Genomic DNA, 21,489 nt, shown 5'->3' with positions numbered 1-21,489 from the left:
AATTTTTATTTATAAAAAAAATAATTATGGATGAAATTTTAAAAAATTACAAATTGTAATTTTAATTAATTTATTAGCGATTAATCGAATCAAATCATACCGCGTACATCTATCAATCATATACAATATTAAATGAAATCCAATAATTCCATAGGCTAAGGAAAATCGCGTCCGACTCAAAGTTTTATAAAACTCTATCACAGGTGGATTGTGTTTGTGATATTACTATTTTTCACAGAAAAATAATTAAAAGAATTGTATGATAAAATTCAAAAACCTGTTTTTATAAAAAATACTTTTAATTTAAATTACTGAATCACTCTATCTTGGAAAGCAGTTAAAACTGTAGAATGTAGATTTTCATGTTAAAAAGCAGTTAATCTAGATCTTAAAAAAAAATAGCATTTGCCTAGAATCTAGATCTCTTCTTATCTCCGCCCCCCAACAAAAGGGGTCAAAGCCTCTTGTTTACAGACCCCAACTCCAAATTTTATGGTTGTTGATAAAATGGGCACTGAAGAAAGAACCTCAAGCATAGAGATATCTGAACCGTTGATTCAACATGATGAAAACATCAAGTCTCTTGATTTGGAAATAATCCCAGAATGGAAACATCAGATTACAGCTCGAGGCTTGGTTGTGAGTGGTGTTTTGGGTACCCTTTTTTGTATAATCACTCATAAGCTTAATCTAACAGTTGGGATCATCCCATCTCTTAATGTTGCTGCTGGGTTGTTGGGCTTTTTCATGGTCAAGTCTTGGACTGAGCTTTTGGCTAAGTTGGGCTTTTCTGTTAAGCCCTTTACTAGACAGGAGAATACTGTTATTCAGACTTGCGTTGTTGCTTGTTATGGCCTTGCTTTTAGTGGTATGTGTTCTCACCCCTTCATATTATACGGATTTTGGTTTTGTTTTATGTGAATTCAAGTTCATTTGTTTAATTGTTTTTTTGTGTGTCTGTAAGTTGTTTTGAGTTTAGGATGACCAATTTCAAGACTGTTTTTTTGGGTTAAATCAAACATATATGATATATGATAACAGATATAGCCGCTAAAATGTGAGTTGGGCAAAACTACTGTGTAGAAATGATCTTTATTAGAAAAAATTGAAATTCTTTAGTTTCGGAAGTCGAATTTCAAGTGATATATCCGGTTAGAGTTCAGGTACACATAATGCACTTTACTCTTATGTTTATAATGTATTCCTTTTGACTTTTCGACTAGCAAAGAATAGTAGTCGACTGGTCGGACTCTCGTCCACCCATCTTACTGTTCTAACAAAAACCTAATTGTCCAACTGATGTCCTATAGTTTATGTTTTGAATCACTTATGCTTCTAGTCCTGTTTGTGTTGATTAACTTGTGATTCTATTCCTGTTCGGCGCCTATAACATTCGCCTTGTAATTTTCGATCCTTGAGGTACTTAGCCATTGAGCATTCTATTGCATAGTTCAATGAGTTCTACAAGTTAATGAAATTAACTCTAGCATTAGTAGATACAAGTACTTAGTTATTATAGATATACGATATTTTGTTTTCGATCAAATACATGTGAAGTCATTTTTCGCTCATCGGGGATCTCAAGTTTGCTTCATTTTTCACTGTATGGCAGGGGGTTTTGGGTCATATTTGATTGCATTGGATGAGAGAACATATAAATTAATTGGTGTGGACTACCCTGGTAACCGAGCAGAGGATGTTAAGAACCCAGGCTTGTTGTGGATGATGGGTTTCATCTTTGTTGTCAGTTTTCTTGGCCTTTTCAGTCTTGTTCCACTTCGCAAGGTATATTCTGTTGCATTATGTTGCTTCTTCTTTCTTACTGTTGATGTTGCTAGTAAGATGTTCATAATCCAGAACATTTGTGATGATAGAGTTTTCATGCAAGATCTGTACTTGTTCACTATCTCTTGCTAGTTTTCTTTATTGGTATGCCTTTCCATTAATGTATTGAATTCTTATAACCAACTTTGATTGTTATCTTCTGCGTATGTGTATGAATTTAACAATGATTTCAGATAATGGTTATGGATGATAAGCTCACATTCCCCAGTGGCACCGCAACAGCAATGTTGATCAATAGCTTCCACACGAATTCTGGAGCTGAGCTTGCAGGGTAAGTTTGCTTTCATGTTTTAATTTTGTTTTGAAAGTTTTCTCGAGTGCTCAATCCTTGTTGTTAATACTGGTACATGAGGTTTTACAAAAACTAAAAACTACAAAGATAACACCTCTATTCAATACTTTGGATTATTTGCATCGACACATTTCCCTAGTGGTTTATGTACAGTGACTTCCTTCACATTGTCCCACTCTTGCCCTGGGTCATGATTGACTCCAAACTTTTCTGTAGCAATTCCTGAATATCACCCCTTTCCTTATCTTTCATTTGTTATTGTTCTATTTTTTTCTGTAGCTTGTCTTGTATGGTAATATAAAATATATTTGAAATATGTTTGTATCCGTTCCTGAAGTGACAAGATATAATACTTGTATTTAGCTTCTTATTAAGAATATACATTAATATTGATACTTTTTTATCAGATCCTAACAATTCGTGATTTTTACTAAACAGGAAACAAGTAAGCTGTCTTGGGAAGTATTTGAGCATAAGTTTTTGCTTTAGCTGCTTTAAATGGTTTTTCAGTGGCATTGGTGATTCATGCGGGTTTGATAACTTTCCCAGTTTAGGATTGACACTGTTCAGAAATACGTAAGCCTTGTTCTCTTAAACATAAATACTCACAATTGGATGAAGCTTATAGCATATGTTACTGGAAAAAATTAAAAAGCTTGTTAACCCTTTATAACCCCTTTGTAAATAACTGTCTCCTTTTATGTTATACTCTTACTTATTATTTTCTTTTTATTTAAGTTTTGTTACATAACAATGCACTATATTTCATAAGTGTGTCGAGGGGGAGTGAGGATACATACTCATGGCCTTTTGCCTTCCGATACGGGCAATGCATAGGATAATTAGTCCAAATATTTACGGTATAGTATAAATGATCAAATAGTCTAGTAATTCTATATATTAGACTCAAAACATATATATATGCCTACATGGCATGTCTTTGTTTTAAAATGAAGACCGAGGCGTTTTTTTGCACAAGATACAGGCAGTGTATACTAGTTTCACTGATGTGTGTAAGATTAGAAGTTTGATAGAGAGATGAATGTGAAGGATAAAGGGTACAAGGAAACATGAAGTAGCTCCTCAAACATTGTATGTCTGGATACATAAGTTTATCAATTATTGAACTGCTGAATAGTTAATTGCCTCACTTTAGTTTTCAAACAAGCTTCCTGCCATCAATTAAAACTGCCGACATCTCACTTAAACTCAAACATGTTTTGAATTGGGAGTATACAAAAATTATATAGTATCAAAACTTTACTGAAACAATCAATAACCAATTGAGAAGGCAAACAATGGATAGCACAACTAACAATTTCAGATTGTTAAAAGAGAGGACCGAAGAAGGGTAGAGGACATGCAGCACAGTGGTGCTCATACTTTTGTTATGTGGTGTTTTTCAATGAACGAATCTAGGTTGGCATCAAAAGGTGGAAGGAAGGAAGAGCAGGCAGTATAGGATTTATATGCTAAAGCCCAATTATTTTGTTGGATATGTGAAGGTTCTAGTGTTATAAAAGAAAGAGATATCTGGATAGAGGAGCATGATTTTGTCAAATTGTAGGAAAATGATCATTTTATTTTCGAATAGCCAAAACATGGTTATATTTGACGAATGTTGTTATGTATAGGCCTTGGGATCTTACCAAATTATAGCTCATTTAAATTTTTAAGTTTGATTGTTAAGGTTCTATTTTTATAAAAGCATGGTAGGTTTGGGGTTGTTACAGTTCGAAATTAGAAACATAAATGAAGTTCTGTATTGGTATCTACCAATTGTGGCTCAATGTTTGTCAATTAAAAAATAAAGGTAAAACTGGTAGGAGCATATTCTGGAGTTTTATGTTATAGTTTATTATCTATAAATGGCACATTTTTGACGATTTCTCTGTGTATTTAAACAGAAATTTTACATCAACAGAGAGCTGCTACCACTGATCTTTAACATTATTTATCATTGCTGTGCAGGTTTTATTTTGACTTCAGTCCAACCTATGTTGGATGTGGTCTCATATGCTCTCACATTGTTAATTGCTCAGTTCTTTTTGGGGCAATTATATCTTGGGGTCTACTTTGGCCTTTCATTTCTCAACATGCTGGAGATTGGTATGCAGCTGACCTTGGCAGCAACGACTTCAAGGGTCTTTACGGATACAAGGTATTTTCCTGCATTTTCCCTCGTTGGAACCAAGTATTGGTAATGAATTGTATAATACATTAAAACATTCAATTCAGTTTTAATTGTACAGTATATATGTGATCACGATGATAAGAGATACATCTTATAGATGTGTGACCAATGGGTTGTACCAACTTCAGTTTTCTTACTATCTTGAACTTCAAGCTTCTATTTTTTCCCAGCTGGCAATTATAATTTAACTAGGATTTCTGCCTGATTCATGTATCTTCTAGGTTACCCCCGTAAAGCTAACAAAATTGCGAAGATTGCATGCCCTACATTTAACTGACTTTGTTTGCCTGAAATATTATTGAACTTGATGTTTATACTTATTTGCTAACTTGATTTATTATGACTTGTTACATTTATAGGTCTTCATATCTATTGCTCTAATTCTGGGTGATGGCCTGTACAATTTGACAAAGATAATAGTTATTACTATCATGGAAGTGTCTAAGATCAACAAAAAAGAACAAAATCTTCCTCTTGTAAAAGAGATCTCTGGTGAGTCAAATCTCATATGTGATCTTAAATTTTTTCTTAATTCGTCATCATTAACACTATAAAAGGTATGATCTATGTTACTCGGACTCTTCAATTTAACTTTGAGTACCCATGTTGGACACTCGACACCCGGACATGGACACTTATTTTAGGCCAAAAACATGTGTATTTCTCAAAAAGTTGCCGAGTCCTATACTTGGACTTCTAGCTGAGTCCTAGTAACATAGGGTATGATCACTCATTTTCATCTAATAAATACTACGTGTGGGCTCACTTGTTTTTGCCCAGTAAATCACGGCGTGTTGTGAGATTTTATTTCTATACTAAGCAATTTTTGAGAAGTTCAAGAATTTTAGGTTGCATAAGCTGTTATCACTGCCAGAGGCATATAAAGTATCTTGAACCCAGAAAGCGTTAATGACTGATAAGCGGAGTCTGTGGAAAGGTCATGACCGACCGTGGTGGCTATATGACTTATAGAACTAGTATAGCAGGTCATTGTGTTTGGCGAGTTTATGGGTTGAGAGATTGAGTGTGCTTATGAGAGCCCTCAACTCTCATGACAAACACTAACATCCTTGGAATGTAATAAGTTGAGGGGACAACCCAAAATACAAGGTTAACCGTTCCTATTTAACAAAAGAGAATATTGACTCATTGAGCAAAGAAAGCAAAAAAGAGGAGAAATGGGACAAATTCTTTGTATAGAAATGATCCATACACTAATTACTGACTATTAGATGCTTTAGACTCGTAAGAATCATGTCCAACGTTAAGTCTTGAGAATTGAAAAGCAATTACTTGCTGCTGGCATTCAAGATTTTTGCTGACTTTGCATGTTTATGTTTTTAACAGACGGTGAGACTTCTATCTTCATACTGAAAAAGAAAAAGCAAGATATGATTTTCTTGAAGGATGGGATACCAAACTGGGTTGCAGCTTCTGGATATGTGGGTCTAGCTGCAATATCTATTGCTGTGATGCCACAAATTTTTCCTCCCCTCAAGTGGTATCTAGTCCTTTGCGCGTACATTATTGCCCCAGCCCTAGCATTCTGCAATTCATATGGTACTGGGCTCACAGACTGGAGCTTGGCTTCAACGTATGGGAAGATAGGTCTTTTCATCATTGCTTCCTTGGTTGGACGTGATGGAGGAGTTGTAGCTGGCCTGGCTTCTTGTGGAGTTATGATGTCTATTGTTTCAACTGCTGCTGATCTGATGCAAGATTTCAAGACCGGGTATCTCACACTATCTTCAGCTAAGTCTATGTTTGTGAGTCAACTAATTGGAACAGCTATGGGATGTATCATTGCACCCCTCACATTTTGGTTGTTTTGGAGTGCTTTTGAAATTGGAACCCCTGATAGTCCCTACAAGGCGCCATATGCTGTCATCTTTAGAGAAATGGCCATCCTTGGAGTTGAGGGATTTTCTGAGCTTCCAAAGCATTGCTTGGCTTTATGTTTTGGATTTTTTGTGGCAGCTCTACTTGTAAATCTGCTAAGGGATGTGACCCCCACAAAGTTTTCCCAGTTCATTCCTATACCTATGGCGATGGCAGTTCCATTTTATATTGGAGCATATTTTGCAATTGACATGTTTGTTGGGACAGTTATTTTGTTTGTGTGGGAGCGAGTGAATAGAAAGAGCTCAGAAGACTATTCCGGTGCTGTTGCTTCAGGGTTAATATGCGGTGATGGAATATGGACGGTACCATCTGCAGTTCTCTCCATTTTCAGGATTGATCCTCCCATTTGTATGTACTTTGGACCTTCAGGAAGCAGCTGAACATGTATGTATGTGCAACTCCTGTGCTGCATGTAATTCTTTCCTCGAAATCATTTGAAGTCTTGTATAAACTTGTAAATAAAATTCCGTTGTATGATTTTTACTTGGGAAAGTCTGCCCAAAGTTTTAGGGTCTGTTTGTACACCCAAGTCACGAACATACAAAAGATGTACATCATTGTTAATTAGATATACTCTTGTGCTGACATTCTTGTACACTCAAGATAGACCCAGTTAACTTCTCCAACCCAAAAACAATGAAATATTGTTAATATATAATCCAATTATAGAAAGATGAGCGTTATCCTTATTTCGTTTGTGTGCCCATAAGTAGATCTCCAAAAATCATCATTTTGAAATTTTACCTTTTATGTAATTTTTTGCTAAGAACAGTAAAAAACAAACCAAAGTAAAGGGCAATTTCTTTTCCCTGGGTTTTAAAAAATAAAGAGTAAAAACAAGAGCAGTCTGTTGATAATTGATGTCACCTTGTTTCAATCAAAGGAGTGTGTACAGAACAGAAGCACCCAGATCTAATCACCTCTCTTATTTATTTATATATACTACTACTAGTACATAATTATACTGTATATATAAAATCTTGAAAACACCATTCATGGATCCCAAGAGCTCAAATTCTCACATCATCATCAACTCATCTTCCAACAAACAGAGCAAGTATTAGACCAGTTTTCTTGGACTTGCCATAACGAGACACACAATAAAAGTCAAACTCAAAACCAACACAATCAAGAATGAAAAATTCAGAAACTAGAATCATGGTTTCTGATAAAGAAGAGGGAAAGAAACAATTACAAGTAGCACCAAAAAGAACATCAAACAAAGACAGACATACAAAAGTTGAAGGCAGAGGAAGAAGAATAAGGATGCCAGCTTTATGTGCAGCTAGAATCTTTCAACTAACCAGAGAATTGGGTCACAAATCTGATGGAGAAACCATACAGTGGCTACTTCAACAGGCTGAACCATCTATTATTGCCACCACGGGGACTGGAACTATACCTGCATCAGCTATGGTAGCAACAGGGTCCTCTGTTTCTCAACATGGGGTGTCTGTATCTGTGCCATCATCAGGTTTGTATCCAAAGTTCAATGATTTAGGGAGAGCCCATGTGGGTGCACCAGGGTTATGGCACCCTGGTTCATCAACTAGTCATTTGGGTCATGATAATTCTAGTTATTTGCAATATATGGGAGTTAATCCTGCTATGAACTTTACTTCACTCATGGGTGCAACTAGTCAGCATCTGCCTGGTTTGGAGCTTGGTTTGTCACATGATGGGGTTTTAAATTCTCAAGCCTTGAGCCAGATTTACCAACAGATGGGTCAGCCTAGAGTTCAGCAACAGCATCAGCATCAAGATCAGCAGCATCAGCAGCAATCTTCCAAGGATGATTCTCAAGAGTCTGGATAAAATGTTTCTCGAAAATAAAGGTTTAGAAATTTTAGAGGATCATGGGGGAAAAAGGTCGGGGTTATCCTGTACTTGGTTTATTATGTATAATTTTGGTTTTCAGGGTCACTGCTGCATATGGGAGAATAATATAATAACTGGATTTCATTTTGTTTATCCACATGTTTTTACGCCTCTTTGGTTTCATGATTTGTGTTTTTGTTAGAAAACATGCTTTTGGATTGGATTATTTATAGCATTATGCTGGTCCATGGGTGAATTCTGCTTGTTTAGCATCTTTGAGTTGCCATTTTTTGGCTTTTAGTCTTATATAATGGTGATGAGCTTTTTTGTATTTGATCAATCTTTCCATAAACTTTGATTTGTTTGTGATTTTCTCCTGTCATGTTCCGTTGGTTCTCTTGACAATACCATCCCCCTGCTACGCAGAAAACAGATATTAATTAGCTACCAAGTTTCCAGATGACCTCGGCTAATTGTTGTATTTGTGTGCCTTAGATCAGTTGATTAAGCTAATTTCGTACATTTTTTGCGGATCTTTGTTGCAGGTTGATGAGTTATTATATAATATAATAGGAGAACTTGACAGGTATCTGAAAGCTAAAGTGTTGAATTCGCCAATATTAAATACCTAAACTGAAACAGGCTAATATATCGGGGGTAATGCAGTGTCTGGACCTTCTAGGGTAGTAAACATATCATGGATTCATGTATACAGATTCTTTATGCTACCAAACTTTGTGTTCATTGCTAATTCAGTCTGTTTAAGGATATATTCATATCTGATATCAGTTCAGTAATTACACATGATTTCTTTTTTGTAAGCTTATTTACATAATATGGACCTTTGTGTTGTGTATACAACTTTTGGTTATCGGTCATCCTGTTTAAGAAAGCGTGGGACGTAAACTTTGAAGATCCATCAAGCTAGACTGGTTATTTAGCTTTCTTACCTTGAGACCTAGTTTTATCACAGGTTTTTCCCGTATTATAGAATCAAGGCCAACACAGCCCCATACATGGGATGGGAAGACCCTGCCATGCATCATAAACCCACACACATATCAATATCATAAAATACTAATCACAGTCCTAGGCTCCCTAAAATATGATATTTTCATTATATATATAACCACATTTATACCTTGTTTCAGAATTTTTGTTAAGCTGGGTATTTTCATCAAACAAACTGCCTATTTTACTTCAATAGCTCAAAATTCATTTACTTTGCCACAACCAAAACAAACCTTTCAATTTCATCTTCTCCAAAAGATAAGACTAAACAAAATCCAGTATGTCAAAAGGACATTCCAATACTAGGTGTTTTTCCTGTCAACTAATGAGGTGCCCAGATCTCAAAGAGCTAGAAGTCTCGTCATAACTACACTTATTCCAAGAGGATTCCTAGAAAACTCTTTCAAGTATATAGATCAATCAAGCAAGAGCCAGTTATCCATTTAAGCACACAAAAATGTAACATGCAAGTATCATGATTTTTCCTGGAGAAAAGATGGTCTCTTACAGAAATTCTACTCATATTAAATTATAAAAGTCAACAGATTTGCAAAAACTAAAAAAGATCAGAGCTTCTAGTTCATCCTCTGGGCAGCTTCCTTGGCAAGGATCCTCTCTTTCGCCCTTGTTTTGGCTTGCGACTTTGAACCCATAATACCGCCTCCCCACTTCTTGCGGTACTCCTCATATTTATCATTAAAGTTAGCCTGCCATGACCAAAAACCCATCAATTTCCATTTACAATAATTATAGCTAGGACAACAAATGCCCTCTCTTCAGTGAGGGCAAATTTGATTATATACACACCTTTATCGCTTCCAATATCTTGCTGAATTCCATCTTGTCTTCATTTTTCACAGTGGTCAGGCACAAAACAGAAGCAGTTTTCTTGTGCACAATCTGGCAAGAATATATATACATAATAAATCCCAACACCGTCAACTGTTTTCTGTACAAGAAACTGCAAAAATATATAGGCTTTGCCGAGGGACACTTACTGTTCCTAATCGTGCTTTACCCTTCACAATGCAGTAGGGGATTTCCATCTTTCGGCAGAGGGCAGGAAGCCAGACAACAAGCTCGATAGGATCCACATCATGAGCGATAACTACCAGTTGTGCTTTATTCTGCAATACAAAAAACAGCCATGTCTAGAAAATAGCACAAAGCGGATGTTCAACGATTATGACACAGGAGAGTGGTAACCTAAACCTGCTCAATTAGGTAGGTAACATGGTTCAGACCATATTTGACAACGATAGGCTTCTTCGATTCAATTGTTTTCCCTTCAGTCTCAGCCTGAGCTTTTTTCAGCAGACGCTCTTTCTTTGCAGCCTTATCTTCAGGCCTATACTTGAGAAGCATCTTAAACAAGTTTGTGGCTGCATTTTTATAATAGTAGTGAAGGTATAGATCAGTCATCTACAGTTATTATCATCACTGACAAAAAATGCAGCTAGCCAAAGTAAAGACAATGCATTTAAAGAAATGGTTCCTTATACCCAAGTACTTAAATGCAACTTCTTGTCAAGAACTCTACAGGACTGCAAAACGTCTCAACTTTAAACTAAAACCAAGCTTCTCAGGATGAAAAAGACAAGATATTCTAAGCGATCATATCTAGAATTAAATGTGGTGGCCAGAGCCAAAGTCTGATATTGCTTTAATGAAGACTAAAATTTGTCAGCAGGCAATTTACATCTCCACACTCTCTAAATTTCTCATTTTCAAAGTAAATTCCTTGACAGGTTAAGAAACTATCTCTTATAATAAACTCACTAGACCTATACAATACTTGCGTGATTTAGATAATTAGGAACCTCATATTTTATACACTTGTGCTTAGTTTAACCACCTGGTCACTGTTGACCTATTGAGCACTGAACCGCAGACGGCGGACACAATAGAAAAGAAAGAAATTTCGCAGGCTAACTTATACTTCGATATAGACAATACCACATAAAATCCAAAAAAGCAACCAAGTAAACTTGTACACATTAATAGTTCCTACAAATAATCTGGCAAGAAAATAATTTGATAACTCACCAAGGTTCTTGTCAAGTGTCTTGGTAAACTGATTCAAAGCAGGTGGGACCTTCAAGCGCTGCTTGAGGATCATCCTCTTCCTTTGAATTTGAACCACCTTTGGCCATCTCACGAATCTGTGCATATCCCTCTTTGGGGGAATTGCCCCTCCAATCCCAAACTGCTTAGGCCGCTTCTCAAATAAAGGATTCATCACCTTATCCTAATTTCACACAAAACAATAATCATACAAACATTCTCTAAATGTACCAAAATATACTTAAAACCTAAAAAAATAGCCTAAGGTCACAAAATTCACTGCTGATACTTCAGAAATGAACCCAAAATATACATTCTAACAAATAAAAGTGTAGCCTAATATCACAAAATCCACATTATTGTCTAAATTAGCACAAAATCAAATTTAATAAATGTATAAATTAAACGATAAAAGAATAGAATCATACCGTCTTCTTTTTGGCTGCTACAGAAAGCTTAACACCTTTCTTGGGAGCCTATAAACGACACAAACACAAACATCATCAGGCCTAACAAACACATTGTTTACTCATTTCTTAGAATTTATAAAATATTATAAACAAACAATATATTAAATATGTTAATCGTGGAATTATAACAACAAATCAGTGAACGAAAATGAGAAATCATCGATAATTTCAAATGTAAATGGAACTAAACATATGTAAGACTGTAAACAAAACGCAAAATGTATAGATGGAGAATATTAAGCTCACCATTGGAGAATAGTTTAAGGTCTGTGGAATTTGCAACGGCGGATGATGTATGTATAAACCCTAGACAATATACTCTGTTTTTATATCATACAAGGCCTGCTGTTGCTTCAGCAAACACCGGGTCTGGAGTAGCCCAACTGTATAAACCACAAAGTCCAACCCAATTACAAATGCTTTTGCAACAAGGTATAGTCCATGTATCATTACTACTTCCAAACCCAAACCAAAAAAAATCACTTTGATTTTATATACAACTAATTTATTAAGTCGCGTTTAAAACAAACATATAAACATGCGTCTAAATAAAATATAAAAAAATATTTTAATTTTCAATTTTATGTTGGTCATTATGAAATTTTAATTGTAAAAATAATTCAAGACAAGGACAATCGACTTTATCTGAACTGTTCTATCAATTTCTTACCATCGAAACTCTTGATTTTAACCCAGTATCTAGTAAACTGTGTTTCACAACAGCTTTATAAACCTTGGGTTTCATTGACCTGCATATTACCAGCATATTTATGATCACATTATATAAAAAATACAAAAACAAACCTAAACACGGAACAATAATCTTAATTTACTGAACAAAAATATCTTAAAACGAACTCATGAACTTGCAAGCTAAAATATAAATTGCAAAACATATATATTAGTTCATTCACTATTTCAATAACACCATACAATAAAAGTTAATCAAAAAATTATACCATTGAAAATTACATTTAATCTACTTTTATATATAATTTTTAGTCTTTTAAAATAATATAAGATTAATGTTTAATTTTTTGTCAAAAAATGGTTAATTTGACTAATAAGAAAGAAATGTGTCAACTAAAAATGGAAGGACTGAGCATCTAAATAATAGAATAAAACGCATTAGTATACTCACAAGCGATCTCGAGGCGTCGTTTATTTTTCTCCTAATCTTTTCTTAATCTTAGTTAATAGCTCTTTCTAATTTGCATTGCATGCTCTTTTTTTTGCCTAAAAACAATAATGAATATAAAACCTCCAATTTTATTTTTTGTTAAGAATAGCGTTACGAATTGTTAAATGAAGTTTTTTTTACATATTTGATATGTTATCATTGGTTGTATTCATATTTGTTTTAAAACCAATTATTTAGCCCATACAAAAATTATTAGAATTATTTATAATGACTTGGAATATAATGATAATGACGAATTATTGTTTTATTCAAAAAATTTATTAGTTAATAAAATATAAAATATAGAATTATTGATGTTAAGAAATTTTATTAATTTTATATATCAAACAGTATTATTCATTCATAATTTGTATTTTTTGATCATTCGGAAATTTTAACAATTCATATATTTTTATTTAGATTTGCCAAATAACAATATCGGGGACTCCTGTTTCTTGATCGTGATAACGATGTTAGTAGGAATGTTAAATATAAGATGATAAATTTAGTTAAAAAGGAAATGGAGAACGTTTAAAATAATATAAGGTATGTTATGGATTAAAAACTAATATATATAATTGTTGTATTTATTATTAAGGAACGTGAGCTCAAGGCCTTTAATGGCTGCTCTCGTGTTTCGTAGCTTAACTCTTTCTTTACGAGATGCCTACGTATCTCTGTGAATTAGAGAATCAAGCCAAAAAAACGTAGTTCTGATCTGTGGGGTGAGGCCCCTTATATATATGTGGGAGTCCTTGAATTGGACTTGGTATAGGAGACTTGGTAGCTAAGTCTCAGAATTAGAATGGACTTTGGAGTCCTAAATAGTAGGAAACTGATTCCTTATCCTTTTAGGTTCCTTTGAGGCTAATCTGCAATGATTTATGTCCTTATCGGGACTCTTCTCAATAGCTAATTTTTTCCTTATTAATTAATTATGAAATTAATTAATATTCAGGGTTTTTGGGCCTTCTTTGTTCCATCAGGCCTGATCTGGTCCATCAGGCCTAATCACTGTGTTAACCTTTTTGGTCTGAATGTCATACATCTCCTTATTGGGCCTAGCAGCCCAAATCATGTATAATTAATGTAATATTTAATTACACAATAAGGATTTATTTATCCCTATCATTTGCCCCCCAACTTTTGGGAAACCGTATAAGATTTCGCAAAAGTTAAGTTCGTTCATTCCCTTTCAGGGTACCGTTTTGCGTAAAGTGTGGAGCGACCTACACGTTTACAATGATTTGCCTTGTACACGGCTTCAGGGTCGTTTAAAAACTTCCCCCTTTTATTTTCTCACCTTCTCCCTATTTTTAGGGATTTTCTGGTATTTTTTCAGGAATTTTCCCTTTTTCCCGGTATTTTTCCAAATTTTCTGCAATTTTCCACAAATATTTTCAAATTTCCAGCCCTTTTTCGACCAGGATCCTAGTCGAATTTTGGGCCAGCTTTGCAATCCTGGTCGAAGGACTTCGACTAGGATCCACGACCTGGATTTCGACCAGGATCCTAGTCGAAGCTTTGACTTGGATCTAGGTCGAAAATTTGTCCTTGTTTTGATTCCTGGTCGTAAGGTTTCGACCAGGATTCACGACCTGGATTTCGACCAGGATCTTAGTCGAACTTTCGACCTGGATCTAGTTCGAACCTTTGACCTGGATCTAGTTCGAAAATTATGTGCTTATTTGCTTCCTGGTCGTTAAATTTCGACTAGGATTCACGACCTGGGCTTCGACCAGGATCCTAGTCGATTCTTCGACCTAGATTTAAGTCTAGATTTCTGTACCCCATTCTTGAAAAATGTTGTGCTTGATTCGACCTCGATCCTGGTCTTGGTTTCGACCTCAATCCAGTTCAATCATACCCGTAATTTTCGGGTGTCTGCTCGAAAGATTTCAAGCAGAATTCACGACTTGAAATTTGACCTGAATCCTGGTTTTTTATACCCGTTATTTTCGGGTGTAAGTTCGAAAGATTTCGAGCAGAATTTACGACTTGAATTTCGACCTTAATCTTGTTCTTTTTGGGCTTCCTTCTAATCCAATTTGGATTGGGCCTTTGTTTGGGCCTAATCTTCTTTCTGGGCCTCATATTTTTTAGGGCTTCGATTTGGGCTTTGCATTTTTCCAAATCCTAATTCCTATTGGGCCTCTTATTAATCTGGGCTTAATATATCAAAATACCATGTTTAGAATTCTCTAGAATTCTCGGGAATTTTATTTAATTTCTTTCGAATTCCCTTGGAATATTCTGGAATGTTCCATTTTCTGGGCTTTTTCATTTGGGCCTCTATCCTTACTGGGCTTTTTGACCCTTCAACTTCATTTTTCCTCCTATATTAAGGAGTGAGTAGAGTCTACTTCTCCTCACTTTCTCATTTCTAAATTTTTCTTCTTTCTTCTTCTATTAAAGAATCTCAGAGCAATAACATTAAGTCGGAGTATCTTAAGCCCAAAAGCCTTCATTACTTCAGGTAAAATTTCTCCCTTTACTTTTTGTGCTTGTTTTTGCATAGCTTGCGCTTTTAAAATTATCTCTTTATGTGCCATTTTTTCAGATGGCTGATAAGAAAATGACCCGTTTGACCAAGATGAATGTGGCTAGAAAGTCCAATGAATTTCCCATTCGATCATGTCAAACAACTAGATAAGTTGGTCAAAGACTCTGTGAAAATCATAAGAAGTGATAATGTCACTGAGTTCAAGAATTTGATCATGTCAAACAACTGGATTAGTTGGTCAAAGACTCTGTGAAAATCATAAGAAGTGATAATGGCACTGAGTTCAAGAATTTGATCATGGAAGAGTTATGCAAAGACCATGGAATAAAGCAGGAATTCTCTGCTCCTGGAACTCCATAGAAAAATGGAGTTGTTGAAAGAAAGAATAGAACTCTTATTGAAGTTGCACGAACTATGCTTGATGAAGCAAAGTTACCAACCTATTTTTGGGCTGAAGCTGTGCAGACTGCTTGTTTTACTCAGAATGCAACACTTATCAACAAGCATGGAAAGACACCATATAAGATGGTGAAGAAAAAGAAGTCAAATCTGAAGTACTTTCATGTATTTGGATGCAAGTGTTTTGTTCTTAAGACTCATCTTGAATAGCTATCCAAATTTGATCTAAAAGCTGAATAAGGAATCTTTGTTGGATATCCACTTTCCACAAAAGCCTTCAGAGTCTACAATTTAAGAACAAGGGTTGTCATGAAATCTATCAATGTCTCTTTTGATGATAAGAAGATTACTGGACTTGAAAATTTTAATGATCATGATCAGCTGAAATTTGAGAATGAAGCTTTAAATTCTGATTCTGTAAATTCTGATAGTCTAAATCCTGATACTGCAAACTCTGATGGGTTAAACTCTGATGTTATTGAAACTGCGGTGACTACACCAAAGGAAAATGCACCTGTACAGGGGGAGCATATTGAAGATCCAACCACATCTCAAGAAGCATCAGAACCTAGAACATGCTCTTTAAGTTCTGATTCATTAAGTTCTGATGGGTCAAATTCTGATAATTCTGGAACCTCAAATTCTGAAGAATCCAACCCAGAGAGCATAATTTCAGGGGGAGCATCAAAAAATGTTGATGGAGACAGCATGGATCATGGGGGAGCATCCAGTTCTAGAGATAACCTTCCATCTGCAAGTAAGTGGACTAAAGCACATACACCTGACTTGATTATTGGAAATCCTGAAGCAGGTGTTAGAACTAGAACAGCAACATCAAATGAATGTCTTTATCATTCTTTTCTTTCTCAGGCTGAACTAAAGAAAGTGGAAGAAGCTCTTCAAGATGCTGATTGGGTGCAAGCAATACAGGAAGAGTTAAATGAATTTGAAAGAAATAAAGTCTGGACCCTAGTGCGAAGACCAAAGAACAAATCAGTTGTTGGTACAAAATGGGTGTTCAGAAACAAAACTGATAGTGATGGCATAATTACAAGAAATAAAGCAATGCTAGTTGCAAAATGATACTCTCAACAGGAGGGAATTGATTATGATGAAACATCTGCACCAGTTGCTAGATTGGAAGCCATAAGGATATTTTTGACTTATGTTGCTCACAAAAAGTTTACAGTCTTTCAAATGGATGTAAAAAGTACTTTTCTTAATGGAGAATTGGAAGAAGAAATATATGTTGAACAACCTCCAGGTTTTGTAGATTCAAAATTTCCTCATCATGTCTACAGACTTGATAAAGCACTTTATGGCCTTAAGCAAGCTCCAAGAGAATGGTATGAGACATTAGCTCGGTTTCTTCTGGAAAGTGGATTTAACAGAGGGACTATTGACAAAACTTTATTATATCTCAACCATGGAATGGACTTACTTTTGGTGCAGATATATGTTGATGATATCATTTTTGGTTCTACAACTGACAGACTTTGTAAAAGGTTTACCAAGCTAATGTAGTCAATATATCAAATGAGTATGATGGGAGAACTTAGTTTTTTTCTGGGCCTTCAAGTCAAGCAGAATGACGAAGGAACTTTTATTTGTCAATCTAAGTACACCAGAAATTTGTTGGAAGAAATTTGGAATGCAAGACTGTTCAACTGCATCCACTCCTATGGCCACAACAACAAAATTGAATAAGGATACTGGTACATCAGTAGATATTACTGATTACAGAGATATGATTGGCTCATTACTCTATCTAACTGCAAGTAGACCTGATATCATGTATGTTGCCTGTCTTTGTGCAAGATTTCAAGTAGATCCAAGAGAACCTCACTTAAGAGCTGTAAAAAGAATTTTCAAGTACCTTAAGGGTATAGCTGATCTAGGATTGTGGTATCCTAGGGAATCAGACTTTAAGCTAATAGGTTACTCAGATGCAGATTTTGCAGGTTGCAAAATTGACAGGAAAATCACTAGTGGAAGCTGCCAATTTCTTGGAGGCAGATTAGTTTCTTGGTTTAGCAAGAAATAAAAGTCAATTTCCACATCAATTGCAGAGGCAGAGTACATTACCGCAGGAAGCTGTTGTGCACAGATTCTTTGGATGAAGAATCAGTTACTGGATTATGGGTTAGAATTTTCTAAAATTCCTATTTACTGTGATAATCAAAGTGTTATTGCTATGACATGTAATCCAGTTCAGCACTCTATGACAAAGCACATCAGCATTAGGTACCACTTCATAAGGGAGCATGTGACGGAAGGTACAGTGGAATTGCATTTTGTTCCAACAGATCAAGAACTAGCAGATATCTTCACAAAACCACCATGTGAAGCTACATTTACAAGATTGGTAAATGGACTTGGAATGGTTTCAGGTTCTTTCTCTAAATTTGCTTAGTTTATGTTCTGATATATCAGACTTTATGATCGTATTTACAAATATTACTTTCTTTATGTAATCTGTGCTTAAATTGAAATTTACCTAAGTGCTGATTGTTGTCTGATGTGAATTTTTAAACTCTGATAGTGATATAAATATTTCTGTGACTATTTAATCCAATGAGGATAACTGTGCTAGATGCTGACCTAGTAGTCTTTAATATACTAAAGATCCCATGTTTGAAGTAATTGTTTATGTGGAAATCTTTTAACACAAGCAGATTCTGATATTGAGCTTGGTTAGGTTTACTTTGTGTGTCTTATTACTAAGTCAAAAACTAGAATAATGCTTCTTATCTGTTAAGTTCTGATGTTGGTAAATCTTATGGATGTACTAAGTGCTGATAAGCCTCACTTATCAAAAGAAAAAGTAAAGAAAAGAAATAAATATCAGGTACTCCTTTGAGATCTAGAGAAAAATATATGTGGAAGGGAAGACCCAAGTGCATTGCTGGTATTAAGTAATATGCATTAGAAAAACAAAATAAAATTTTCTTGGTGACTTTTCACATTCTCTGATTACTGGAGATATACTTTGATAATAGCATAAATTCTGATAAGCAGTCGTGACTCACTTACACTGAGAAGCCACTGTAAAAAGGAATTTCAAAATATGCATACAATGAGCACAAAACAGTTGAGGTGGACTCATGTATGAACTCATTCTATAGTAGACTTCAGACTAATGACAGATTTTTAGCAAAGTTCTTAGTTATGCCTTATTTCTAATATGTACTGAAGTAAATCAGACTTTACTCTTTGTCTGATATTTAGCTTAAAGCACACACTTATACTCCATATGAATAATGAAAATTAATGTGGTGATCAATGTTATTTTAGATGAACAGTTTAAGTGTCAGTTGCATAAATTCTGAGGACAAGTTCTGATGGAAGTTCTGATGATTAAGTTCTGTTGTAACCATATCAGTATTTGTGTGAAGAATTACAGAAATAAATATTCACTTTTTGAGTAAAGGAGCCATATTCCGATGACTTTTAAATTCTGATAATAATCAAATCCTGATGCTGACGTGGCACTATTTATTTCCTTGATTTATTTTTAGGTCAATACTTTAATGGTTATATTTTATCAGAATATTGGTTTAAGTGAGATAAAGACAGTAATAATCATTTGTTTAGTGGGAACAATTTTTTTTTAAAAAAAACTGCATGTACATAGTAATCATTACTTATTTCCCGTGCCCATTAACTTTTGTCTTAACTACTGCATGCCTGATAGGTGTAACGTCTGTTCCACTTCTCAATAACTGTTATCACTTGGGGTGTCTAAGTAAAAGAGATAAAAGATTTTCAAATCTTTTATTTACATTTTTATTCTATTTACTCTCTCTCTTTTTCTTATTCTCTCATATTTTCTGACGGTTTTCTATATAGACATTTTATCAAACACCTTTCAGGCACTCTTCTTTCTCACTTATTTCTCAATGGCACCCAAGGATATAATCTTTAATGGAGCAAAGTTCGTCCCCAACAACTATGCTTCCATTCTCACTAAGAGTGAAGCTCCTTCGGAACTTCATTTTATTTAGGATTTCTTATCTCATAGTGAAATTGGGTTCGCATTGACACAGCCATCCCGTATATCTGGAACTCAAGTTCTAACATTCTAGCGTACTAGACATTATGATGATGGTGGTAAGCATGGGACTCCAAGCATCGTATTTACAGCAAATGAGGTTGAGTATGTTGTTACTCCGGGAGCAGTTCGAAAAGCTCTACACCTACCTGAATCATGTCAATTCAGTTCTGCTGTGGAGGAGCCCTTGCTACAGCAAATGATGGCTAATCTTGGATATGAAAAGAGTTTGGCTAAGATGGGTCAACTCAAATGCCCATATATTCGAAGGGAATAGAGCTTCTTCTTCGATTGCATCACGAAGACGTTTGCCAACAAATGCTCAAATTTTGATGCCATTCCCTTTCTAACACAACAAATTGGGTATGCACTCCTAAACCTGTCTCATTTTGATTATGCAAAGACTATGTTATGTTTTATAGGAGATAGAATGAAAGAGGATAGGAATGTAGTTTACTTTGCTAGGTTCTGTCAGTTAATTTACAATTACTGTACATCAGATGAACCACAACTAGCAGGTGAAATCATAGAACCTTTTAGGTTAGCAAAAAGAGCTTTTACTGATCTTTTATCTACTGACAACAAGAAGGGAGTTTTGAGACCCCTTAGTATTCCTTTATCAGTAAAGCAAGCTCTGGTAAATGCTGATTATGCAACCTATTCATTGCTATATCCTGATGTCCAACCAACCAACACACAACAACCATCAGAACCAACCACCACCCAAATACAGCAACCACATACATCAGCACATGTCAATCAACCATCAGCACCTACTGTGCAGCCTTTTTCTTCTAGAGCAAAGAGGACAAAGACTGTACCTCAGACACAACAAAAGAGAAGGAAGATGATTCTGAGAGATAAATCTGATGATGAGGCACAGGTTCAACCTTCAGATGCTGTTGCTGAAGCAGCTGAGGAAGTGTCTCCTCAGAAAACAAAGGAAACTGGGAGTTCTAAGCCCCTCAAAAGGCTTAGAAAGATACATTCTGATGATAAAGTTCCCACAGTCTCTCCATCCTTGAAGAGATGGAAGAAACAAAGAGCTAATAGGGACACAGCTGAGTCAGATTCAGAGGATGTGGAAGTAGCAGCTAAGGAAGGGGATCAGGAATCTCTGATCCCAAAGGAGCCAATTGTGATTGAATCCCTTCCATTTACACAACCAGAATTTGCTGAAGCCACTGTATCTACACCTCCACAATCTCCAATTCAAGAGCCAGAGACTGCTACATCACCAATGCTTACACCTCCTGTGTCTCCTATCATTGAACAAGTACATACAGATGCACCAGGTATAAGTGTTGAAATAGACATTCACAACTTGAATGTGCCTGAGGTTTTGTACTTGGAAGCTCGAACCATTCCTCAACATACTCCACCAACAACACCAATTTTAAATGCTGATTTCAATGCAGATATTCCAACAACACCTCTTCTGAATCTAGATGATGAAGATCAGATATTAGGTGAGCATCATAATTTGGATGTTGATCAGAACTTAGAAGATGATTTTGAAACCTCTATAGCCTCACACACTATCATTTTATCAGAGGAAGCTGATTCTGCAGGCTCTGTAAGTTCTGATGCTGCAAATGTTGATACTACTAGTGAAGCTGCTACAAATCTAAATGCTGATGCAGCTGGTCCTTTAGGACATGCACCCCAACAAGTTCTAGGCAAAGCTGATTTAATCAAGAACTTTGTTAGAGAGGATGCACCAGTACCTTGGAGTGAAACTCCAAGAGGACGAGAATGGA

At 35.4% G+C, this 21,489-nt stretch overlaps 3 protein-coding genes across 3 annotated transcripts; 2 read left to right on the top strand and 1 right to left on the bottom strand.

The window, feature by feature from the left end:
- Positions 1-387: 387 nt before the first annotated feature.
- Positions 388-6,818, top strand: LOC141671173 (putative metal-nicotianamine transporter YSL6). The gene is made up of 7 exons (XM_074477312.1): positions 388-868; positions 1,613-1,785; positions 2,019-2,116; positions 2,576-2,713; positions 4,109-4,298; positions 4,691-4,823; positions 5,679-6,818. Exons 1-7 carry the CDS (start codon positions 493-495, stop codon positions 6,611-6,613), a joined length of 2,043 nt encoding a protein of 680 aa, XP_074333413.1. The 5' UTR covers positions 388-492; the 3' UTR covers positions 6,614-6,818.
- Positions 6,819-7,102: 284 nt separating this feature from the next.
- On the top strand, positions 7,103-8,403 carry LOC141675239 (transcription factor TCP20-like). The gene has a single exon (XM_074481952.1). It carries the CDS (start codon positions 7,368-7,370, stop codon positions 8,046-8,048), a length of 681 nt encoding a protein of 226 aa, XP_074338053.1. The 5' UTR covers positions 7,103-7,367; the 3' UTR covers positions 8,049-8,403.
- A 1,071-nt stretch (positions 8,404-9,474) lies between these two features.
- Positions 9,475-11,951, bottom strand: LOC141672922 (large ribosomal subunit protein eL8y-like). The gene is made up of 7 exons (XM_074479622.1): positions 11,843-11,951; positions 11,555-11,602; positions 11,109-11,310; positions 10,275-10,444; positions 10,061-10,189; positions 9,870-9,962; positions 9,475-9,769 (listed from the first exon to the last, which is right to left on the bottom strand). The coding sequence occupies exons 1-7, from the start codon at positions 11,843-11,845 to the stop codon at positions 9,638-9,640; spliced, it is 777 nt and encodes a 258-aa protein (XP_074335723.1). The 5' UTR covers positions 11,846-11,951; the 3' UTR covers positions 9,475-9,637.
- Positions 11,952-21,489: the final 9,538 nt, after the last annotated feature.

Source organism: Apium graveolens, chromosome 7 (genome assembly GCF_009905375.1).
Source record: "Apium graveolens cultivar Ventura chromosome 7, ASM990537v1, whole genome shotgun sequence".
Taxonomy (NCBI): domain Eukaryota; kingdom Viridiplantae; phylum Streptophyta; class Magnoliopsida; order Apiales; family Apiaceae; genus Apium; species Apium graveolens.
This window is presented reverse-complemented; position numbering and strand designations above follow the sequence as displayed.

Bases quoted from the DNA above. Each gene is read 5' to 3' on its own strand.
- LOC141675239 (XM_074481952.1), top strand. From the start codon at position 7,368: ATGAAAAATTCAGAAACTAGAATCATGGTTTCTGATAAAGAAGAGGGA.
- LOC141671173 (XM_074477312.1), top strand. From the start codon at position 493: ATGGTTGTTGATAAAATGGGCACTGAAGAAAGAACCTCAAGCATAGAG. The intron at 2,714-4,108 runs GTAAGCCTTGTT...ATTGCTGTGCAG, and splicing joins TTGACACTGTTCAGAAATAC to GTTTTATTTTGACTTCAGTC. The intron at 4,824-5,678 runs GTGAGTCAAATC...TGTTTTTAACAG, and splicing joins TCTTGTAAAAGAGATCTCTG to ACGGTGAGACTTCTATCTTC.
- LOC141672922 (XM_074479622.1), bottom strand. The intron at 11,311-11,554 runs GTATGATTCTAT...GTGTGAAATTAG, and splicing joins TAGCAGCCAAAAAGAAGACG to GATAAGGTGATGAATCCTTT. The intron at 10,190-10,274 runs GTTTAGGTTACC...TTTGTATTGCAG, and splicing joins TTACCTACCTAATTGAGCAG to AATAAAGCACAACTGGTAGT.